Below are 25,541 nucleotides of genomic sequence, written 5' to 3' on the forward strand. Positions count from 1 at the left end.
GATCCACATGACCTTGTCATGTCCTTAAAGGCTCATATGAGCTGCGCAGCCAAACGCCCTTTCATCGGTTTCTAAATCCAAAGACCCTTAAGGACATACCAAACTACTCAGTATTTCCTACTTCAAACACTTCAAACACAGTTACTGCAAAATAGTCACAGTCCTGGATGCCTGTCCCCATTTTCCCTCTGCACCCTAAAACAGCTTGGAAGATTCGCCGGACAACTCCAGTCTTCACATCGATTCRTCCCATTCTCCAGTGGCAGTTCAAAGGGAACAACTTGAATCATGTTGGCATTTTTTCTGAATTTACTAGAGGCGATAAGATATAACAGAGATGCATAAGAAAACCAGATTTTTCTGAAACTATGGAKAGCAAAATCTGAGGCTACTGCTTAAAGCAAGTGCTTTCTGTCGTCCACCTCCCATTCCCATGCTCGAGCCATTTTCTCCTGTTTGCCAGCACAAGCACTTCTACAGCTGCAAAATGAACCACATTCTGCTATTTATCAAACTGAAAAAAAACCCAGGCTGAGAAGGCCACGGAAGCTGGCAGGGGGATGGAGTTGTCCCTTGCAGCTCCCTGCAGAGCTGCGCCAGCTCTGGGGCTTCCGCAAGGGAGGCGCGAGCCCGAGAGCTCGGCCGGGCAGACCTGCTGCTCCCCTAAAAGCAACGACCCCTGAACACTCACATGCTGTGGGAACATCCAGAGCTTTGGAATGGCATATGGTTACATACATTGGAGTGTTATATATGTGGGTACCAGAAAGCGCAACAATCCCAAAGAAAACTAAATACTGATCTTGAAGTCCTCTTTAAGTATAGATTTTGTATGACAAATCTTACGGGTGATAAAAATCACAGATTTTATCATATTGTAATCAAATTTTTAAAAATTTGTCTCAAAATTAAACATAATTTCTAAACAGTATGATCCATTAAAAATATACGTATGTACTCTTGAAAATGCTACTAAGTATTTTTCAAAAGTAAAGGCTATCAAGGACATCTCTGAGCAACCTTTACATAAAAAACATGTAATATTTGGCATTAGATCATCAGGACCAGTGCTATACCATCTCACCCTAATGCAAAAGATATTACAGATATTTGCTTTACAAGAGAACTACAATCAGCATTGAGTGCCTGGGACACCACAGCAAGCTCGAGTAACAGACACAGCGAGTGACACACACCCTCCCTCAGCAGTGCTAAACTGGAAGAAAAGTAAGGTGAAAAACAACATCACGGATAGGAAACAGCAGGAACAGTAACAGCTCCAGCCTGGCTCTTCAGAAAAATCTAGACTGAAAAAATCTATGTTTTCAGACAACTTACTGAGAAAGTACAGCCACATTTGCAAGCTGAACAGCCAGTTTATGCCAAGTCTGACCAGTTGAGCAGTTCTGCATGGCAGGAATTCTCATTCACCATCCCAAGCCTTTGCACATTTATCCCATACCATGAAATTCATACRTACCTCTTTAGCACAATCCTTGTGCGTGCAGCAACAACAGTGGGAATTAACGATTACAAAGACGGGACAAATGTCTCTTTTTGTGAAATCCATCAGGAAAAGAGACACATGCACCAAAAAAAAAACCCGGGTGCTCCTTTCCACAGGGAAGCTGCTACCCAGCTGCCTTAACGCACAGCCGATGGGAAGCAGACATCAAAGCTAGAAGGGAGCATTGTTTGCTCTTGGAGAGCCCCTGTACTTTTCCAAGTCCAGTACATGAGGCTGCAGAGAGTCAAGTTTAATATCCGCGTTGGCCACTCTCAGGCTCTGAGAACGGATGCAAAAAAGAGGAGAGGCCGCTCCGGTCTGCCTGCTCGGCTACCTGTGCCAGGAGGAGGAGGCAGCAGGACAGGACTTTACTTCCTGCATGGACCCGCCTCCCGGTCCCCACCCTGGGTTTCTGCCCCTTTTAAGGCTCTGCATAAGATCCTCACCCAGCTGCACTCGTGCCCTGGCCAAGGGGCAATGTTAAGGGGAGCACAATGGGGCAAAAGAGCTGGAATAGGATTTGCTGCCATTAATTTTACACTTGGGGAGATGGGGAAAAGATATAGGGGAAAGGCTGCAGGTTTTTCTCCTCTTCAACTCACAGAGCTCCCTAAATATCCCTATAATTGGCTAACTTCCTGCCTTGCAGGACACAAATCGTCACTTTCCACTTGGGCAGCTCTAGGATAACACAACACACTGCATCGCACCCCTCTCCCTCCTGACAGACTCAGGCACTGTCATCTGCTGCTCTCTTGCTGTGCACTTAGTGTAAAGTGTGCTAAAGTGATTTTCAAAGTGTTGGACACGGGTGGGAAGGGGCATCATTGCCTGTTTTCCACCACTTGTGCACCTGCAGAGGTGTATTTTATAGCACCTCTTGCTCTTCTCAAGTCTCACAGCCCCCTTCCTGCTATCTAGTTTCAAACAGACGTCATAAAACTGGCTCGCTAATAAACTGTCTGCAGATTCAGGGCTTTTGTTTCTTTTTAAAGGACATGGGAAATCCATGCACATCACTTAGGATGTGTGCAAATAAATTTGGACCAACCAGTGAGGATAAAAATTCAAGTACATTCTTAYATTTTCGAGATCACATTTTTCCGTCATATAACATACCACAACTACACCAAYGTTAGTAGACCATGCAACACCAGTGCTACAAACCAGCACTTTTTAATACTTGAAACTGCAAGCTAGAAATTTTCAACTGCACATCAACTACCTTTTGATTATCATCTTACTCTTAACAGTACTTGCTGCTCGCTTGAATAAAGAGCGGTGGCATTTTGCTTGCCATTGCTTATCACTTTTGGGGTTGCTGCTGTTACTGCTGTACTCAGACCAAAAACTGACACTSTGTGGTCACGACAAATCCAAACCTGCTTCGCAGGAACAGGTCRAACGTTTCACTCCAGCTAGCTAGGGCTGCCTTTTTCTGGGGGGCACCGCACAAGTCGCACAGGAGGTTTCAAGAGTTTCAGCTTTTCGACGTCCCTACCTGACCACGTTCACACTCTTTTCCAAAGTGCTTTAGCTACGGAGCTGGAAAGGAATCCTACCGTAACTGATTAATCTTCTCAAACAAAATGTTCAGACTTGGCAGTACAGGGGCTAATAGAATCAGCGGCAAAGTCAAATCGCAAAAACAAAGTAATTAAAATCTCCATACTTACTTTCTTGCTAAGTTTTTACCGACTAGTTTGAACTAGACCCAGGCTGCCATAAACCATTAATTCCAGGAATTTAGAGAGAACATAAAATTCCAGTGGAAAACAAGCTAGTGAACCTACCTTCCTGCCCATAGTCTCAAAAAGCCCCCAGGCAACAGTATATATAGCTTTTAAATTGGTTTACCCCATGACCCTCTAAATACAACCACCTGCTATTAGTTACTTCTCCTGGCCCTCAAAACCTTTAACCATTTAAATGGTTTAACCACTTCCTCCCTTCTCCACCTTTCACGCTTCACCCTATTCCATGCCTTTGTTAGAAACAACACTTCCAATTTAGTTCCTTCCCTAATTTCAGAGTACATTTATAACCAAAAAATCCAGACTGTATCTTAATTCTCATGCCAGTCCAATTCAACACTTGCATTCTTATCTCTTATGAAAAAAATGGAGACTTCAGCTTAGCATTTATTCAATTAAAGAGAGATAAGCTGCCCACAAAAGCTAGATTTTACTGCTCGTGTTAAAAATCAAGATATACTAGTTGAGACTGTGGTAATGAAATTRAAAAGCCAGTTTAATGCATGTAACAGAAATGAAAATCACAGTATTCCAGCAGCAATTAACTCTGGACAATTAATAACTGTCTCCAGAACGAAATCAGTCAACCCAGCACAATGCTGCACAAGATCCATATTTTAACATAGTAAGCTGCACGACTGCAATGCAAGCAGGATGGCCTCTTGAAAGCTTCCTGAGGGCTCGGTTTACCTCATGAGGCACTACTTAAGACTATTGTGAGAGCAAGGACAGGCCTAGTTTTCTTCTCCTCTGATCAAAAATAAACATGGATTGCACATTTTTGAACCATATTTAAGATACCTCTTGACTGACTAATCTACCATTATCCAAACCAAAATACCTCCCTCAGCTACTTGAGGGAGCTCCTCAGTGCCACTGAAATAGCTCAACCAGCCCTTCTTCAGGCAGGACAAGCTGGAGATGCAAAGTTCATCCCTTTCAATAAAGTCTAAGCAATCCAAGTGCAATGCATCTTCCCAAACACTTGCAGCAGATCCCTGGGCATGCCCTGACCTTGCAAAAGCAAGGCAAAGGCAGCAGAGGGGAGGTAGTGACCACATGGGCCTGCCTGCTGCAACCCAACTGAGCAGAGTCTGGACACTGTTTTCCTGCTCCACTTACCTTAAAATTGTTTGATAGTGATTTTAACAAACATAAAAAGGCAACTGGCACMCTGAGTAGCAAGAACAAGCAAAAAACTCCCAACTATGCAGCAYGATGAGAGTTATATAGGCAAGGTATATCTATAATATGATCAACAGATGCATACCAACTTATTCCTGAAGTTTACATTTTTGAGGGTGCTTGAAACCACGCATTTATCAGTCTGCATGAGCTTATCTTTGATATAAAGAAGAACAGACTCCTCTCAGTTGAGCAGCCATCACTGCTGGCTCCCCCTCTGTATTCTGCAGATCATCKCTAAGCCCAGAAGCTGAGGAACACTACCTGCTTTTCCAACAGCTCTGCTAGTGACTCAATACTATATATTTACCTATTAAAGTCAAAACATTTACAGTGTAAAAAGTTTTACAGCTTCATGTATTTGAAAATCCATCCTATCAGCAAAGCTAATTGAGGACAGATGCATTGGGTTCAGGCTCCCATGTTTAGCCTATGCTGTTTCTACACAATTAAACTTAACAAGAATAGCTATTAATTCTTTCTAGTCCCTGCTGGCTGTGATACTTTCCAGCACACATAAGTAAAAGGTTACAACAACAAAGCAAGTAAAACCACCCCTACATTTGTGATAGCACTGAACTGTAAATTACACTGTGTACTACCACTGTATATACACCTTGCCTTACAACTTGAGTAATTAGCTAGCACGTACACAATGTGCATTAGTACACAGGCATTTTAAAGTTTTATTTTAGAAACATGAGTCCTCTGCATTTCAGAATGGTCCAGTAACACAAGCAGCAATCAAAGGTCAGAATCAGGAGCCCTTATGACTCTCTGGAAAGAGGGTTTTGCTTTAAAAAGTAGATGAACTTATTCACAGGACAGCCTATAAYTGCAGTGCCCTTCTCTAGCAGGTAGCATAAATTAGATAAGCTTTAGGAGGGCAAATTCTGTGCCTAAAAGGCCACGTGTACATAGACAGATTTCAAGCAATTACAGGGTCGCTGCACTTAGTGTTTAGAAAGTGCCCTGTGCAGAAATCCCAGAATGGCTGAGCTTGGAAGGGACCTCTAGGGATCATCTAGCGCAACCTCCTGCTCCAGCAGGGACACCCAGAGCACTCACATGGAGATGGAGCTTCTTTTGTTTCAACTTGTGCCCTTGTCCTGCCACTGGCCACCACCAAGAAGAGTTTGGCCCCTTCCTCCCTGCATTCTCTCCTCTGGTCCTTATACACATTGATCAGATCCTCTCTCAACCGTCTCTTATCCAGGCTAGACAAGCCCAGCTTGGTCTTTCCTCATACGAGAGATGCTCTAGTCCCTAAATGTGCAGCATAAGAGCACAGCTTCTGATGCAATGGTGAAGACTGATGAGGCAAGCAGTTTGAGCACCAATTTTTCAGTTTTTACTCTTGCAACAGCAAAGAAAGGATTGGTATAATCTTCATACACAGCTCTTACCTGCACATTTAGTTATTTTGCCTTTGCTTTTTGAACAAGAATATGCAGTAATATGAAATTTATATAAATCTTGAACTAGCTGAATGAAGCTTCTCTTGAGTCAGCACTTCAGCTTGGAAATTACTTCAAAAAAGGGAGGAAAAAGAAAGAGGAAACAGATGCCTACACATACATTTCAGCATTATAAATTTGGAAGTGTGATGGTAAAACAATCATGAAGAAAAAATACCTTTTTTTCAGTCTGGAAAATACATTCTTCATAATTTTTTTTTGTTGTGCTCTCTGCTTTAACAGCTAGCAATCTGACAGAAAAACATCAGTAAGTACCCATCTGAAAAATACAGCAGTATTTTCTCTAAATTCACAGATTAGGTCCAGCTAGACCTAGAACTGTATTAAAAAAATACACATACTAGTCCAACATTAAATCTTTCCCATAGGCTCAAGCACATTCMCTTCAGGGACTATCCCCTTACAAGATACTTACTAACAGGACCAGAATAATTTTGCAAATTCTGGAAATAATGCAAGATTCAGATAATGCACGAGGAGCACTCCTCAAAGSTTACTACTCCCTCTGTTTTTTGACTTATTCTAATTCCTTCTTGTGAAAGACTGCTTAATTAGGGTACCAAATATTCAAAAAGACCCTTAAAAGTCTCCCTGCTACACAGGACTTGGAGGTGAGGAATGACAAAGCAGAAATGCCTCTGAAGAGAATATACTTAAAGAGAAAGTTACAAGTCCGTAGATCCTTTAGGAAAAAATATTCTGCATGATAGGCACAGTGTCTTCTACACACTTTCTAGCCTGGTTCTTCTCTCCACTTTTAGGGTTCAACTGTTTCTGCAAAATCACATTAAACTTCAGTGACTTTCCATCTTTAATACGGGCACAAACCAAAGTACGTCAAAAGACGTATGTATCCATATGTCTGTGTCTGTTTCGGGAACAAAGCTGTGAGTAACGTGGGGATAATAAAGAGAGTTTACAAAAAATCTGGTGGAGTTCTGGCCTATGAATCACATAGGGAGTAAAAAAAAATAAGCTATTTTGAGACTAACACCACTCTGAGCTTCCATAAGACTAAGACTTTCCTGGACCATCCCACCCCTATCATTGCAGAACTAGAGCCGAACAATTGGTAGGACAAGAAATACCAGCCCATCCGCTGCTATTGGTATTTTTGAATAATGGTACTATAACAAATAACACTGAAATATCAGAGTAATGATTAGCGTGCCATTTCAGTGATTCATTAATGGTTATGATAACAGTGCATAGCTGGGGATTTTAAAAGGCCGACTACCTCCCTGTTCCCTGGAGAAGAGTCAGCTTCCTGTCTTTTGTTAGATTAATTTAACCCCAGGATTTTGTTAGATTAATCTAACCTCTTAAGAGCTAAACAGATGTCAGGACAGGGCAGAACAAAGACAGACGTCTCATAGCATCAGTTTTAGGAGGCCTCACCATTAAGAGATATTATTTTTTTTTTAAAGAAGCCCAGATAAGTTAGCATGATATTGAATTTAAAATAACAAACAAAAATACAGCACAGTTAGGAAAACCACATCACAAACACATTTTAGAATTTCACGCTGAGAAAATATATTAAAGCACATTAAATCTTCATTTCATGCAATTCAGTTGAAGCTCACAGTCCCCCCCCAATTTAATTCATGATCATTTAAAATTATATTAGATGTAATTTAAATCTAATAATAAAAAATTGTATCTAGTTCAGATTTGTGAAGACATGCATTCCCGGCTCAGGGGTGAGAAGTCCGAGTAGGAAAAATCCTCTTTTGCCTCCAACCAAGGTTGTTTTATAGCACCAACATTGAGGAAACAACTGCTGAAATCTGAAACCTTTGGTGTAGGATAATATGAACACTAAGATCATATAGAATGATGATCTTAGTCTAGAAAAAGCTCCCTTCAAAGATGATTCATTTTTCCTTCCGCCTTCAGATTTAATTTGCCATAGTTGCAACTCACAGCTCTAAACTGATGCTTCATTTTCCTTACCTAGATTGTTTTAATTAAAACAAAGGCAAACTTAAAAAAAAAAAAAAAAAAAAAAAAAAGCATCATTTTTTCCATCTTTCCCTCCTAAGGCTTGTGCATCTGAATTGATGAGTCACTGACTGAACTTCCACACAGGAAGGCTCCTCGCTGCTTTATATATTCATTAAAAGCCTTATTAAAACAGCTGAAAATGACACTGGTTTAAAAAGCAAAAATCCCCCAAACACAGAAAATACAACAATACAACAGAGATGTGTACACAGATGCTAGTGCTCGGGCATTCTTTAGTCTACTCAGAGTGATGCTGAGGAACTGGATCTGCTCTGCAATTCTCTTCCTTTTTTACAGTGAAGCACCACTACTTTCTGTTTTTCAATTATTAAAAGCTTCATGTTGGCCTGTTTTCTGTATCTGGTTGAAAGTGCACAGTTTTTCATCATCTGCTTTAACAATTTGCACTTTTTGAAGATTCCCTCCTCTACTTTTCCCACTATTTTTTTTTTCCAATGCTTTTTCCACTAGAGAACTTGCTAGGAAGATTATGCTCTAGGTCTGCCTGAACCAAATGGAGTTACTGAAGGTAAAGAAACAGAGCTTTGTAAGTGCTCAACAAGTCACATACTGATAATAGAAATCAAGAGAGGAATTTGCATTAAAGAGCAAAGAGCTTGTAGCTTAATTCAAAAAAGAGGCTTCATAGCAAAACTGCAGGAACAGGGAGAACATGAACTTTTGATGTCTTTAATTACTCCTCTTCAAGAGGAAACAAAAATGCTAAAATACTGACTGAAAAGCAAAGAGCTCTTCCACAGACTGTTTCATTTTAGGTATGCTGGTATTCATGAACATTTGTTACACACTGCAGGTAAGATTAATCAAAAATCCAAAGACGAGGCATCAACATGTGCTGCCCAGGACCCCTCGGCACAAAACAGGAGACAGATGGACTGACTTGCCCACCTTCCTCTGGTGAAAGTAGAGGAAATTTAGATGAATACTTAAGACAATTTATAATGCTCAACTTCTACGTTACTACAGAGATGAATTTCACCTCAAGTGACCAAACTGCAAAGCTCAGTAACCCACTGGTTTCCAGCCAAGGTAACGACCTTGATCTAACCAGCGAGCTTCAGTTCCCACAAGCCAAGGAAATTACCCATTTTAAAACCAGTTAGACACTGGCTGGTCAGGTTATTCATTATGTACCTTGTGCCCCCAGGGCTTTTTTAAAGCTCTGGAGAACAGAGAAGAAAAGTGGTGCCCATTCTGTGGAACACTTCAGTACAGAAGAACTCGTTTTTAAGTCAAAAATGCAAAATGTCTTTTTTTCCTTCTCATGCTAAGGCCAGCCAGAAGAGAGACTTTCATTTGCAAGGAGGAGACTGGATTTCTCCTGAAAGCGAGGACAAAACTGCACTTCGACAAAGTATGGAAAAATATAGGTATGTATTTAATATACTTTTTTCCTTTTTTATAGATAATCATATGTACAGTATATATACACACATATATGTAAGTCTACAAAGAAAATTTAAAGGAATGTTTATACAATGTGGGCAGAAAGTTTTCTATCCATACTCTGTTTAGATAAGCAGTATATTTCAAACTGAGGACAGTTCTTATTAGCTTTTATGGAATGAGTATGTTTGGATTTTTGTTTCAATGACAGGTATGACTTAAATCTGCCTAATAAACCTTGTTAATCATGTTTAGACTAGTGCCAGAAAGGTAAAACACCTGGAAAATGTAAGACTTAGACATCCAAGTATTGGAAATAGGTAAAATTGTACCTCTGTGTTGAGAAAAGAAAACTCAAAAAACATACAGTATAGATGTAAATGAAGTCTACACTGCATATGAAAGCGGTGGCCATAACACAAGCAAAAATACTAAACCAACCTTTGGAGCAACAACAGGGGTTACACAGACCTCAACATCTCGGAAAAAGCAGCTGAAGCTGCTGTAGTTGTGTCTCTAATGTACTGCTTCCTAAACAGGCTCAGTTAAAAGATTAAAGATATCCATTCTACAGCTACATCTCTGTTTTATTTTGTATGTAGTCCAAATATTTCTTGTGAAAAATTGACATAAATATGCATAAAACCAGTCAAGGGAGGAAAAATACTTCACAGAGAGGGTTGACAGCAACCTCCAAAATCCTTCTCAAGTTTTAGCAAACTTTTAGTTCCAGGGAGTATAAAACAGAATTTACCAGCTTTACTAGGTTTTGTTTTGCAACTACCTCTTAACTGCTGTGATGTGGTGAAGACCTGCCTGGTCCCTAAGCCAGCAGTGCATCACGCAGCTAAAAAAGAGCTGGCTCTGCACAGACCAGGGTAGGGAAGAGAGGGAAAATCATGGGAACACGCAAGGCTACGTTAATAGTGCAGCTTATCATTTGCAGTTAATTACAGGCCTAGGTGTTTTTACCAAAGCAGTAAGTTCCCACTGGATACACTGAAACCTAAATGAACAGGAAGAATGCTTAAATCTTGCAGTTTTTTTTATTTAAACAGTATATTAAAAAAAATCAAAATAATTGCAGTATTTTTAAATAATAATATATTTGGAACCATTTCCAGAGTATTATAGAAGATAGTTTTACAGAAGAAAGTGTGTTTTTTGGAGATAAAATTGCAATTCTGTGATTTGACAAAAACAAAGAAACTCAAGCTCCATTATGCATGAGTGTGAAGACATGTAGAGATCATTCTCCATTCAAAAGAAGCTGCTGGTGAATGGGCCTTGATGGTTCACAGTGGAGGGTACAAGTACTTTGTCACAAATATCAGCTGAATCTCTACCAGAACTACAAAACAACTCTAATTTAATGCCTTGATCCCTAGAAACTATAAGCAACTCTTAAATTAGGCATATACTCAGGTTCTTCTACTGAAAGAATCCTTCTGTTCAATATGAGCGATAAAATCTCWTATTTTTTTTCTTGGGACAGGGAAAATGCAGGAATGTTGCCCCAACATTCCTTTACTAAGGAAAATACGGAACTTCTCAGTGAGTTAATGTGAACAGCAAAGAGAGTCATCTTGAAAACCCCAGGTTCAAGAAGCAGTCCTGTTTTCAAGAGACAAAGCAACAGAAATTGGCTGGGCTGAAGAATGCCGTAACTCAAGAAGGAACTTCAGCCCTTAGGTAAGCAAATGTCTAGCTATCAAATTTAACTCCATTATTTAATTGGAAAACTGTTCGAAACTGGAAAGATCCTGAATAGAAGAGGTATGATATATGATTGAATATTGTAAGTAATGCTAACATCCCATCTGGGCATCAATTAGAGCAATAACAAAAGGAGGACAAAATGGGAGGCAAGAATTTAAGTTTGTCATACTGAGCCTAGTCCTGAGGGGATGCTCTGAAAACTGAGTCACCTTCTACAAGTTTCTAACTCAAACAATAGCTAGGATTTAAGTTAATGGAGCAGCTATCCTTTGTAATAAGCCTAATAGTACGTACAAGAGGGGGAGAAGAGAATCAAAATACTTATCTCCTGCACAGTGTAGCTGCCCAACCTGATCTTACTGCCTTTGGGGGTTCAGTGGGTTTTAGCTCCAAAATGACATTATTTTCACCCCAGTCAATGACAGCCCTTCATTATTGTCTTTCCTTCTGGTCTTTCTATATGCTYCTGGATAAAAACAATCCTTTAATTTGAGACACAACAGGGCTACAGCTCCTACCTCAAAATTAAAACATTACTGACAAAATAAGAGGCTGGAGAGTTGACTTGGAAACGCTATCAGTTTCTACAACCCATGTTAACTTACGCTGGAAGGAGAGAGGGAAATGCATTGGCAAATACTCCCTGGGCTCCCAATGTTCACTCATACAGGAAGTTTTCTGACTACATTCTGCCATGGATGATTTATACACTGTATTTTTAAGCAATGAATTTGTCTGATTCACACCTATAGATACTGTCTAACATCCAAAAATCTTTTTTGAAAGGCTAGTAAGAAAATCTTGTTTTCTTACACAAAGAACAAGAACAGAAAACTTCAARGGCCTTTCTATAGGTTTGCAGAGCTTTTATGGAGTGGCTAACAAAAAAAAAGTATTTCATTCCACTTTCATAGCACGGTCCTGCATTTTGTGTTACRGAAGAAAACCCTAGTTCCCCAAGCTCAGTTAAGACAGTTTGTGCTTTGTTCCCCGAGATGACTGTCTTTTCTTCCTAAAAATTATTCCTTTGAACCTATTTAAGTTTTGTTTTTMACTAGGAAACGTCTCTCTGACTTTAAAAAGATAAACAAGCCAAATACATCAAAACCAAGCCTTCACTCCTAGCCTAGACGTAGACACACATATGCTTCATTTTATCTTCCCATCCTTCTTTCCTTGGGAAAGGCAACAGTATTGTCTTCATTTCATACCAAAGGAGATTTTAGATCTCTCTCAAGAGTGATGGATGAAAAGCTCAAGAATTCAAAATTTAAATGCATCTTCGTATCATCAATAGAAACTCTTCTYGGACGGAGCCAGTAACAGAATTTCACACTGAATAATATGCTGGATCACTCAGTGTTTCTCATCTACTCAGAAGTTCAACAGTTGACCAAAAATGCTGGGAAATAAAGACCTATCAAGGTTGCCAAAATTGTAACAAAGAGGTGGTAAGCTGAATTATGGTAAGTTTTCAGGTAAGTTTGTTTGAGAACAGTCCCTCTAAAACCTTCCACTTGCTAATAACTTTGCAAACCAGCAGCTCATTAAGACTTGGGCACGTCCAAGCCCACAACTGTCTCATGAGCAGTTTCTTCTCTCCAGAGCTCAGTTCCTAGCACTTTCTAAGGAAAGGCAGGGCAGCTGGATCCACTTCACATGCCACCCTATTCCAAGCAAACAAATCCATCAGTTTCACACCTAAGACATACATATAAGGATACCAAAGGATAACACTAAAACCGTTTTTACAGGCTTTTTTGTTCTTTCACTGATCAAGATAGCTCCGAGATAAGATTTTACTGTAAGCAGAGCAACTGCTAGATTTTACCCTTGTTTCTCTCGTTTTAGAAAATTATGGATGGCAGTTCACTACTATAAACACACACACACACACACAAAAAAAGCCAATTCTTTCTTTTTCCTCCAGCTCTTGTGCCTTTACTATATATATCCCTTCAAACAAGGGCAATCCTCTTACTTCACCAAGCCTACCTTCATAATTTGCTACTAAGTGTACTCAGTAATTATATCTGTCTTTTATAATGTTTGACATCAGGAGTAAGACAGCATTTTATTTTTCCAAAGCTAAGCAAGTCTTTTTTTTTATTATTATTAAATCCTCCATTTCTCAATGATACTACAACTGACAGACAAATGGGAATACTTGATCTCCTGTCTGTGGATAAAGGAGAATCCTTATCCTCCTGTGCACATGTAAATGAGCATTTCGGAAATGCCAACATAAAAAGCTTTTCCGAGTGGCCACCTCTCTATTCTTTCTGAATGCCTAGATGAGAAGGCTGAAGATATTCAGGGTTTTTTTTTCCCCCACATAGGTGTAGTTTTCATGACACTATTTTTGAGACCACAAAATAAGTCTATCCGTAAATATCCTTAAACATTTTGTAGCATTGTAGCCTTCATAACTTCAAGGTCTGCAGGTTCAGCCTTGCCTAGTCACATGAGCAAATTCAAATCTTTTGCTTCCTCTCTCACCTTTATTTGATTTTACCAGCCAAGCCTACACCACTGCACGTACCAGCCTTCTCCTATGTGAAGCACTTGCTTTCTATCTACTAAGTATTTGCCTTCTATCTACCAAGTATTTCCACTGCCTAATTAGAAGTGCACCTGACACAGCAGCTAGARACTGCTGAGAATTCACTATTAACTTAAAATCAGTGTAAGGAACAACTCATGATTTGTCTCAGCAAGCAGCTAAGCCACAGTGCTTTGAATGCGTGACCCAGCTTAATTTCAGTGAACAAACTTACCAGGTAATCTCCAAGACCAAAACACTTACCCAGCGTTTTCAGAGTCACAACAGCTTCAAAAATTATCTTGTTTTGTGTTTTATTTTGTTTTAAACTCTATGCATTACCTACTTATATACTGAGGAAGAATTAACACGCACGGAATTTTAATTCCACTCACTTTTCACAAGCTTCTGACTGGCCGTTTGGCAAGTTGAATCATTTTACTCCCTTCCAACCCATTCCTGTCCCTCCAAACCCTTGTCAGCTTGTCTTTCTCCCCACTCTTGTGCAATGCCAAGCCACTGCTTTGGCAGCTGTGGCAGCTTTAAAATCTGAAGTGGGGGGAGGAACTTACACTGGTCACTCGTCGGTAGATCTGCGCAGCATTTTGGCACTCAGAATAAGGATACTCAGACGTGGCCATCTCTAGCATACACATCCCAAAAGCATATACATCAACGGATTCATCGTATTTCTCCTCATACATCTCGGGGGCCATGAACTCTGGGGTACCTTAAATTAAAAGAACGATTCAGACTCTAAATGTCTCAAAGCGAGCAGAGGCTGCTGGCGTTACTCACCGCAGGGAGAAGCGGCTGGGCAGACCTGTGAGACAAGAGAAAGTGGAGGCAAAAAGAAGAGGGAGGAAACCCTTAGTCACTCTGTTGCATCAACGTACTCTGAGAGTCCTGCATTGCAAGGCCTTTCTGGAATAAGAGTGTCGTGGAAGTGCTGAGGCAATGCCTGCTTTACGTGTGTTACTCAATGCCGTTATGAAAACGGATTGGATCGAGCTGGAGTCGAATGGAGAGGTGGGGAGAGAAAGAGGGGAAACCAGTCAGACTAGCCATAGGCTGCAAACCAAATACTAAGGAGAGTTAAGGCACTTACCTTTTCTCCCTGTAAAAAAAAAAAGGAGGCGTATTAAACCTGGTTTCAAAAATTACCTGACGGTCCTCTGCTGCAAAAGAAATAGCATTGGTGAGAGCCCACAGCTAGTCTCTGACCTCGTGCTCGCCACTTACTCTTTTAAGCAGAATGGTTCAGGAAAGGCCTTGCAATGAAAAACTCTTAAAAATATAAATCTTCATGAGAAAGATGAAAAAGTAATTTTCTGCAAAGGCCACTCACCACAGCCCTTTTCTTCATATACTTACCTCCCCACCTGCAGTATATTTATAGGCCTACTGCAGATACAGGCATTAGTGAGGGACATCCTACAGTCAAAAATACTTAGAAATACAGAGAGATTGAGTTACAGGCACAGAGCGTGAGATTCAACAAGTCCCATTTAAATAGTTTGCAGAAAATTATTGCCCAGTGAAGCATCAGAGCAGCCCCCTCTGTAAGCAAAGAGATGGAGTTGGATGATCAGATTTACTTTAAGCCAGGGATGCAAGTTTGCTTTTTGAAAATTTAAGCACGGAATTATTTCCTGCAGATACCAGATTCAAGACAATTTACAGATCATTCAATACAACCACATTGCTTGTTTTGACCATGCTAAACCAAAAACAGAATGTAATTGTAGCCAGTTATCCAAAGGCTAACTGTTGATGATTAACAAGATAAGAAGTGATAATCTTCCAATTAAAAGTTTAAGGATAAGACAAAAATGTTTAAGAAAATTTATCAATATAGTATATACTTCACTTCTATTAATAGTTCCACCTGGTTAGGAAGCAGGAAATATTTTAGTGATAGTTCACAAGACAATTTACAGGTGTTTATCATTTATCCCATCAAGGATTTCAATATAGGACTGTTGAGCAATTTTGCATTTTAGCAAGCTTTAAATATTAGGAGCATGAAGAACAACTTAATACCCTGCAACCTATTCAAACAACTATAAAAACAAAGCTGATAAAACCAATTCTTCAGAAGAGTCACAAGAATGACTAGACTGTTTCCATCCACCCAACAGCCACTTGACACGGGCCATTAGTGAATGTTTAAGGAAGAGAACAGAGCAAACATAAGGCAATACTTCCCCAATACATCCTGCTAACGTACGGAAATCCACATTCTAGGGACTTCCCAAAGGTGACAGCATATTACTATCTTTGTATTTAATAGTTTTGGTCGACTTTGGTAACTTTAGTTTCTGCCTCTATGCAAACTAAAGTGCAACAGATGGAACATCGCCGCTTGGTGACAATACAAAGAATTTGGCTGTACAAATTAATGCTAGGCTAAACATTGAAAGAGGAGCTATGTCACCAAAACACWGTTGTACATTTCTTGAAACACTGCTCAGATTTACATGTAGTGAAGCAAGAGTGGTTTTATCAACAATGTTGCACTAAACCATTGGGCAAGAGAAAAAAACATATATTCCAATGTCAACATACAAAAGCACAACTGTAACACTGGCATATAATCTCATCAGAAACACTGAACGACCTCAACAGCCCAGGAACAAAGCCTGCACTTTTGGGGACTTTGACCGTGTACCTTTAAAAACTTTCTTAAAAGACTTAAGTTTCCAAGTAGGTGGGACTGGCTCAGCAGCCTGTAGGCCAAGAGAGACTTACCTATCACACTTTTGGCGAAAGAAGCTCGTTTCAGAGTGGCCAGACCCAGGTCTCCAATCTTGACAGAGCCAGTGGGGCCAGTAATGAAGATGTTGTCGCATTTTAAGTCTCTGTGGATAATGGGAGGGGTGCGCGTGTGCAGAAATTGCAAGCCTTTCAGGATCTGGCGGCACCAGCTTCGTAGCACTTTGATTTTCATCACTTTAAATCTTTTCAGATACCTAAAGAAAATGTAAGAGTAAGTTACACACGCTCAAAGGTTGGTTGCTACAATATGCAGGCCTTGCTGAGAAGCATACAAATACTTAACATTGTGTTCATCATAATATCACATTATCTACTCATTTAAGAGTTTGCTCAACCTTTTATGCCTAAAGTGCTTTAAGCAGTTACAGCATTTTCCCTGCCTAAATACAAGAGGATGGAAGGAGGAAGAGGCAGAAAAGAGCAAACAAGCACTACAGATTCAATAAGGTAAGGAGCTGTTGAAAATGGTGCAAAACCTGTGAAGTCAGAACTGCCCAGACTGACCGTTAGTCTGAGCACCTTGGCCTAGGATGCCCGGCTGAACCGGAAGGCTGCTTCAAAACTACTTGCTGAGTTTACTCAAGCAATTCAGCAATTCACAGAGATGCTTCCCTAAGGGAGGAGAGGGTTTGGTCACTTGAACTGGACTGCCACTGCTCACTACTTCAGAGAAATAGAGCTTGGGGAGGGCAAAAAAAGCAGGCCGAAGCAAAGCAGATCTTACATAGACTCGGCCAAAGAACTGGGGCGGAACAGCTTCTGCATAAAGTGTCACTGTGTCTCTTTGCTGGAAGAGCGTGGCCTAGAACTGCTCTAACATCCGTCTCTTTTAAAATCCATAGAAGATCAGTCAAATTTGATCCCCAAAATGCTTGTGACATAAGAGTATGCTCTTATTCTACCCCTTCTTTAACAGATTGGAGAACCTAGAAAATGAGCCACCTATCAGAGTATCCAAATGTTTTCTGGCAGCACAGCAAGTGGTGAATGGGTCTTAAGCTGATATATTCTCAGACTCTCTCTTCGTGTATATCCATTTAAAGCAAAGAACTCCTTTTCCTTTTCTTCCTTTATAAAAATKTGGACTAAAATACGTGCTGAAAAGGAATTGTTAAAAAATGGGCTTTGAGAAGAGAGGACTTGAATTCTTACTCAGCTAACATTGCTCAGTTCAAGCCTAACCAGTTATAAAACACAGAAAGACTGGTGGCAAATTCAGTCACCACTATGAGGTTTAACAGTTATAATCTTAGAGTAAAACCAAGGCAGGTACATCAGCCAAGGCAGCGTTTGTTTTCTACATAKCCTCTTGATGAGGAGAACAAATCCTGATTAAATCACTTGGACTAATGCCAACATAAAAACTCRGGGCGTTAGTAATCCCTGTTATTTTAAATTTCTCCAGTTCAAAGATAGTCCTGGAAATTAAGTTGCTAGAAGTTATCTTGCTGTGGAAGTAGATCTGTAAAAGCAATCAGGACCGAGTTCCAAACAGAAATCACAAAACAGAATGTAAAGAAAGGCAGGGGAAAAGCCAAGCCAAGGAAGGAGACAAACCAAAAGGGGCTCTGGATCCCGTCAACTACCACTTGAATTTTTGCTATTGACACAACTCTCATTCATGTCTCTTGAGCCCGTTCCAAGGATCACATGGCAGGGGCACTTCAGTTCAGCATTTGGAATCCCTAATGACATTCTTGGTTTCAAATACACTAGTCTGCTGCCAGCTTCTCACTCTTAAAGGACCTGGGCCCGGGCCGTCACACAGCGTCCTGCGGCGCTGCTGTCATTTTTCCAAAACATTGTCATGAACTAARTCACATGTCACTTGAGGCAGGAAACATTTTAAAATGAAATCATGCATAAATATATGAAGGCAAAAGATCAGCTAGCACTTTCCTTTTTCTCACAGGTACAGAACACCTCAGGTTGGAAGGGACCTCAGGAGGGCTCAAGTCCAATCTCCTGCTCCAGGCAGGCTCAGCCATGAGGTCACATCAGGTTGCTCATGGCTTTATCCAGTCAGGTCTCAAAAATCACCAAGGATGGACACAGAGCAGCCTCTCTGAGCAAGCTCTTCCACYGCCTGACCATCCTCATTGCAAAGAGGTTTCTCCTTAAGTGCAATTTGAACTTAATTCATGCCCGCTACCTCTCACTCCTCACCATACTGCAATGTTAAGAGCCTGACCCATGCTCTTGACCTCCCCATGGGGACCAGACCACTCTTCAGTGTTCCCCAGGCTCCATCTCTCCAGCAAGCTCAGAACCCTCAGCCTCTTCACACTGGAAYTGCATCAGTCCCTGGCCACCTTGGCGGCCCACTGCTGAACATGCTCCCATKTAATCGGTGTTGTTCCTGTCTATTTTACCAGGTAATAGTGAATAACATATACATATATGTATATCTTTGCACAAAATGAAAGCAAAGATGAGAATACAAGGCTGTCTTAACAAATCACACAATGGTTGAGGTTGGAAGGGACCTCTARAGATAATCTAGTCCAACCCCCCTGCTCCAGCAGGGACATCCAGAGCACAAGGCACAGGGTGGCATCCAGGTAGGTTTGGAAGATCTGCAGAGAAGGAAGAACTAGGAGGTTAGACTAGACCTTCAACGAAGAGAGAGAACTGGGAACTAAAATTTGGCTTTCTCCATCATCCTCTTTCTTAGCCCAAAGGTTGCTGGTCTATGGTAACATTTAGTCTCTGCAAGCCAGAGAAAGGCTAATAAGTTAGCASAGACAGCTGTGACATTATGTGTCCTACCAGAAACCTGCCCCATTCACATATAGCAGAAAGGGGGCATACACTACAGTGGCCTTAGGAGAAAACACTTATGGCTGACATTAAAGTTAGAAGAAGTCRTCGCCTTCATTTGCAGTACAATTAAAACCAAAACTAACAACTGAATTCATTTTTTTTTATCAATATTTTAATTCCTTGCTAGTATACATTACCAGTAAGTAATTCCATTTGTACAATWCTTGAGTTGTGTGTTTTTCTATTGCTGTGCAGAAGTTCATGACAATTTTGTGTAGAATTAGAAATTTGCCCCAAAGGATGAATCCACAATTTTTTTCTCTACATTATTTATGTGTCTCTCTCTCTCTATATAGACACATTTATATGTACATACAAATATATATATATTTATGTATATATATACACACACATGTTTATATATATCCACACACATTTATATATATGCATATTTTTATATAGCTATATATATATTATATATATATTTATATATGTAAATAGAAATAGGCAAAAAATGCTAAAGCATCAGAAAAAGTTACTCCAGGATGCCACCACACTTTTCTTGTGTTGGTAACCCTTTTGTTCCTTCATCAAGCAGCTACAGTACCCATGTCCCACACCTCAAAAAGAGGAGAACATTATYTGGATTAAAAGAAAATATGATAAACATATTGAAAAATATGTAAGTGACACTTAGTTGACTTTCATAGCAAAAGCCAAGGTTGCAGTATACATATAGCAATATGGCACAACTGGCACAACGAACAAATTTCATCTTTAAACAGGCGAATCGAAAGAAGTGTAAATCCTTTATTTCTGCCCTGAGCACGGGACTTGAAGCAGTTACTTTAAGTATCTTAAAAATAAACTCCAAAAAGTCTTCCCTGAACATATATACGTACAGAAAATGGCTGCATCTTCTACTTCTCCAGTACTATTTCAAGAGACAAGCAGTTCCCTATAATTGCAGCCCAGAATCCCCACGGACATTTTTTCCTGCTTTAGGCATGGCCATTTGTGGCTATCAATAAGCATCACCAAAAAATAAAAATAAAAAAGCACCAAAGGGGGAAAGCAAAAAAAAAAACACCGAGAAAGCCACAGGACATTCAGGCTATTTATACAAACGGATTGCAAATTCTTTCCAGTCTCTACAGGCTGCTCTGAATGCCTCTGAGACGTAAATGGTCCTGAATTAAAACAAATGCCCCACAATTCCTGAATTACAAGCTCTGGTGAGTTTATTTCCAGCAGATTACCTGTAACTCGATGTTCCCAACAAGTTCCCAGCCCTGCAAGTTTCTGGAGCACAAAGACGCAGGATTCAGGGCAGCCCCCTTCAAGCTTTGGCTACCACTAGAGGGCTCTCACAGCAGCTTAATTTGCTAGGGTCTCCTTGCCACTCTTCTGAAAATGACAGATTCGGTTTCACTCTGCCACTTCACAGCTTGAAATTCCAGGCATCCGCTTGAGTTTCAGCGGTGATTTCAGGTSTTTATTAGACACTACTCTGCAGAGTTTCTTCTCTGCATATATTATTTGTACTGTCATGACACCCAACGCTAGGAGATGAATTAGATAGGGTTTTGAGCTTTACAAAGCAGTTTGGGCTCCAAACCGAAGGTGGCTGGAGAGAAAATGAAAGATTTGGGGAGATTACACAATTACTACTCCTCGCAGTGCTTCCCCTTGACCAAAAATCTAYCTGGGTAACTTCAGCCCTCAGTAGAAGCATTCTGTCCTAACTCACCCAGACTATCATCTGTTTTCAGTGCTCTTTGTCATGTGTGTTGATGTGCCCACGCTCACTTACGTTTTCAGTGTTCCAGATGTCATGAGTTCCGTCACAAGAACAATACATTTTTTTCCTTTGACTGTAGACTCCCAGGAATCGTAGAACCGGACAATGTTGGGATGCTGGAGCCCTTTCAGCATCCCAGCTTCCTCTTTAAATCTTTGTCGCTCCGACTTGGACAGTTTCCGATCCTGGTGAGAAAGAAAAATAAGAAAACTTTGCTTTATTTTCTAGCCAGAGCAGAAAATAACCTGAAAATCGCACTGACAAATCTTACTTATTTCTACAACGTGTTCTCAGAGAGCATGTGTGCATAAATTAGGTATATATTTATACAATATATAAATATATATTTTATACACGCACACATATATATGCACGTATGTTTAGAAGATCTTTTGTTATTCCTATGCATACACTGTCCAGACCAGAWGAAACAGACCATGTTAACTCTCCACATAGGGAAAAAAGTATCAACCCCTAACACAAAGGACATAATAACAGAACAAGCAAATTTGGGTTAGATTTTACTTAAAAGCACAATTTCACAGCTGAGGGAATTTCTCCCGTAATCCAGTACCAAAGAAAATGGCAATAGAGAAGAACAGCCATCTTTTGGTGACAGACATATCATGAGAAGYCTTCCTAGATGTCACTGCTGCACCATCCCATAGGAGCCAGCTTTCCAGTACGGCTGAGCCCGGGAGCTGCTCGCACCAGCCTCACTTGCACATTCCAAGGGACTGGAGCCCCGGGCTGTTACTCAGTTTGGAAATGGAAAAATTTCCATTTCCACTCTCAGGTCGAGCAACTTGTAAGGTGAATCCATATGTAGGTAGTGTTAAAAAATATTTCAGCATGYGCTAAAAACTCAYGGGATTTTAGAATCATTGTTTCAAGCATGGTTTATGAATAACCGGTGAGTTCTTTTGTCAAATCTGACAGAGAACTGTAGGTCACTTCATTGCCTATTTCCCTTTCAATGGCGAGGAGGTGCTATGAATAAGCAGAGTGAACTTGCACTGTTTGCAACCTCCTATCGTCCCCCAGGGCTGCAATTCCTCTTCCTTTGTGAACGGTTAATGTGTTTTCTCAATACTGTTCAGCCATACTAATGTCTAAACCATCCTCTATTCATTTAGGGTATTAATTTTTTCCAGGGCGTGTACAGAGCATCTCTGGGCATGGACACGCCTGGATTCTTTCCAAATGAAGACCCTGTTTCCAGAACTGTAAAAGATTTCCAGCTAAAAGTCTGCAAACAGATTTGAATTTACTTTGGGATCAATAGCTTATCAGTGTTTATACGTAGCAATCACACATGCAGTTTTATAGTTCCAGTTAAGAAAATGTTGAAATCTTAAGTGCCACAAATTAAACCTATAGATATCAAAGCCGCAACTACTTCCCTCTGCAGAAATTGGCTCTACCATTCCTTCTCACTCATAGGAAAGTATATTTTAATATATATTCTACATAAACTTTAATTGAGTAGTATATGTGTGAGTGAGTGTGTGTGTGTGTATTTACACACAGATATGGTTTTATAAACTTTCAGGAAGCACATTAATTTAGGTAGTTATGCCTGCCTAGGTTATTTGAACGTGGGAGGTGGTCTTCCCACTCCMGCTGCCTTACACACCCAATACCTTTCCTTTCTTCACAATAAACAGGGCAGCACAAGCTCTGCTCAAGAGCAGTTCACTGAGTGTCACCTGCAGCTCTGAGACAGAAGAGCAGTGAGCTGCTAGAGACGCATCCGCCAACCTAGCACACACACAGGCTTCTAAATAAATTCATCAAATGAAATACATCAAACAGAATACAAAATTACAATAATCCTTTTTTTTTTTTTTACAGTAAAAAAACAGCACAGCATTCTCAGATTCTTCACAGGATCTATATAACTCACATTTTTAAACTACTGTATAGCTGTAAACCCAACCATTATACATGGCAATTTAAAATAATGAAGTTACTTCTAAATTGCTTTTAAATTTAGTTGGGTACTACGAATGAACCCCTGTGTTCATTTTGGTCCACAAACTAGATTTTAGATGCACATTTGGATTAAGTTTCCTTTATTTTGTGCTTTCTAACAAGCCATGTCCCACAAATAGCGCTAGTCATTTCTAGGCTACACTTAACATTAAGTTCTCATTTTAAGTAGCTAAATCTAATCTCTCTGCTAAGGACATCACTCAGTTTTCTCTACCCCTACCCTACCAGCTCCTGATAGCAACTAGCAAGTGCTCATCTCTCTTATCAAGAACCAGGCCCTAAAGGACAAGCAAATTTTGAGTCATTTCTCTTTCCGGTCACATCAACGGTATCATCATGTTCCTGCAAACCTATCTGTGACATTTGAAGCAACCCTCAACGCTTGAAGGGCAGCATTTAAAACATGCACGGGCAAACCGAGCCAAGCAATACCAAGTAATTTAACACTTCTTGGGAAGTCACGGTGCCCCAATGAACTGGGACGAGTTTGGACACAAACCGGGGCCAACAGCTCCAACTCTGRCAACAGCAGCTCTGCTTTTGCAACCAGGGAGACGCAGCATCTCACAGGAGCAAATTGCAGCAGCTTCAGCTCTACAGAGCTGTAAAGACGATGACCAAAGGGCCACTTGTTTCACCCAACTGGTAGCACATGTTAGCTCCAACAACCCTCTTCTCCTTGCCGACTGGACCCAAAAACTCATCCATAGCTGAGATACCAGTCTTCTTTTCCCAGAAGAAAAGMAAATGCCAGCTTTCTTTTAAAAACTGAGATAGCTAAAAAACTAATTTTCAAGATCACACACACAATTATACCACCAACATGTGCTGGCATACACAACGACCAGTTACACAAACTACACGCTTACTGAAACTTGAGAAGCATTTCAACCAGCTTAATGATTTAAGGGAAAATTGTGAGCACATTTTCAAAACCTGAATATTTTATTTCCCAAAACCTTGTGACCCATGAGTTCTAAGGCAAGATTTTCCTGTATGTTTAGAGATGGACTTGCACAAAGCCCCTGTCAAATAATGCATTTTGGCATCCTTTGAGCTGCTAGCATAGGCAAACAGGGCAACTTCTGTCTTAAAGGCAGGAGTTCCTCTTACTTGTATGAACACGCCACTTAAGCAGCTGCAGCTACTGAAACATGGAGAGAGGCAAAAAAAGAGAAGGGCATGTTTAATCTACAAGACTGAAAGATGGTTGTAGCAGCCCACRTTAGGTAGAAATTGCTGGGGAAAAACAGCAGAACGAAAACTTGCTATTGTAAAGAAACCGCGTGGATTTTGGGCAAGAGAGCACTTGCAGAAAGAAGAAAAGCTGTAATCCCTTGAAGAGAATTTAAAAGGATGTTTTTCAAGAATCTGGGAGGCACAGAGCTGCCATGATCCTCACTAAGGGGCATATTCAAAATCCCAGATCTACCTTTCCAAAATGCCGCTACCTGGGGCACTGTTGAGATTCCCCATGGACCGCACACGACAGCAGGACCCTGCAGGAAGACAACAGCCACCTCCTGTCCCAGCTCTAACCCGACCTCTATAGAGTGTGTGGCTTCACATTCAAAATAAGCTACCACGCTCAGCTGCTTCATTCAGTGGTGGTGCAAATAAACAGACCTGTCCCCTGAAGTCCTGTCCCTGTGGAATCCAGAGAGGTATTAACAGCTGCATCGTTCCCAAAGGGATTTGCTGTTTCGGTCCAGGAACAAAATGAGAGGTTTCAAACTTGAACATTCCTGCATCAAATCTGTGGGATGGGTTAAACCAGTTTAATGCTTTATTTCCTCCTTTTTTTTTTATTTTCTAAACCAAACAGCTAGAAATTAAGAGATAAATGAGATGCTTTCAGGCTGGAAAACGCATCCAATGATAAAGAGGAGGAATCACTTCAGGAACAGTTTGTGGTCTACAGTTTGATATATCCCGTCCTTCAGAAAGTTTGTTTTTTGGAATCGGTTTGTTTTGGAATCCCTACTGCTAACATTCAAAATAAATAAATGAATAAATAAGGCCCCGTCTTCCTCCAACCATTTTCTAAGCCTCCAAGCCGGCAAGCAGTCGCATTCCCGTTTCCCAACTGGCACAGGCCGAGCCTGGACGCTTAACAACACTGAGGCTGCCCAAGAGCGGGCAAGCTGGCCTCCTAAAATGGATTTCACCGGCGCCCAGACAGGAGGACCCCGCTCCTCCTGCACCGCCAGCTTCCCCCACCAGGACCGAGGGGCTGCATCCCAGCACCGCGCTCCCGCTCGGAACAAAGGGGAACAGATGCAGCAGGCCCGCTCGGCTCATTTCATTCATTCCTTCCCACCTCCAGCGAATTGCTCCGACGAGCCAGAGCAAACAGGGAGGCTTCCCGGCGCGTGCCGAGCGCCTCGGCGCTGCCAGGGCCCGCGCGGGCGCACGCAGCCGCCGGCGGCTCCGCACCGCTCAGCGAGCTGCTCCTGGCACACGCTGCGTTTGTCCCGGCACTTCCCTCCGCTTTCTTTTGGTCAGCAGGCAGCTCCCAAAGCTATTTATGTTATTTAGCACAAAACCAGGCTCTTGGTCATTCATGGTGCGCCCGGTACAGGCTTTACCCTTTCGCTGCTGAATT

General features: G+C 40.9%; 1 protein-coding gene across 1 annotated transcript in view; it reads right to left on the reverse strand.

The window, feature by feature from the left end:
- WNK1 (WNK lysine deficient protein kinase 1) overlaps positions 1-25,541 on the reverse strand; it is a 110,173-nt gene that overhangs the window by 47,192 nt on the left and 37,440 nt on the right. Inside the window, exons 3-5 of the mRNA XM_026052151.1 lie at positions 20,954-21,126; positions 16,351-16,571; positions 14,172-14,329 (exon numbers count right to left, since the gene is read on the reverse strand). Coding sequence (XP_025907936.1) covers positions 14,172-14,329; positions 16,351-16,571; positions 20,954-21,126 — 552 coding nt within the window. The remainder of the gene's footprint in view (positions 1-14,171; positions 14,330-16,350; positions 16,572-20,953; positions 21,127-25,541) is intronic.

The sequence above is a fragment of the Nothoprocta perdicaria genome, unplaced genomic scaffold (genome assembly GCF_003342845.1).
Source record: "Nothoprocta perdicaria isolate Ctin4 unplaced genomic scaffold, notPer1 scaffold_84, whole genome shotgun sequence".
In the NCBI taxonomy this organism is placed as follows: Eukaryota; Metazoa; Chordata; class Aves; order Tinamiformes; family Tinamidae; genus Nothoprocta; species Nothoprocta perdicaria.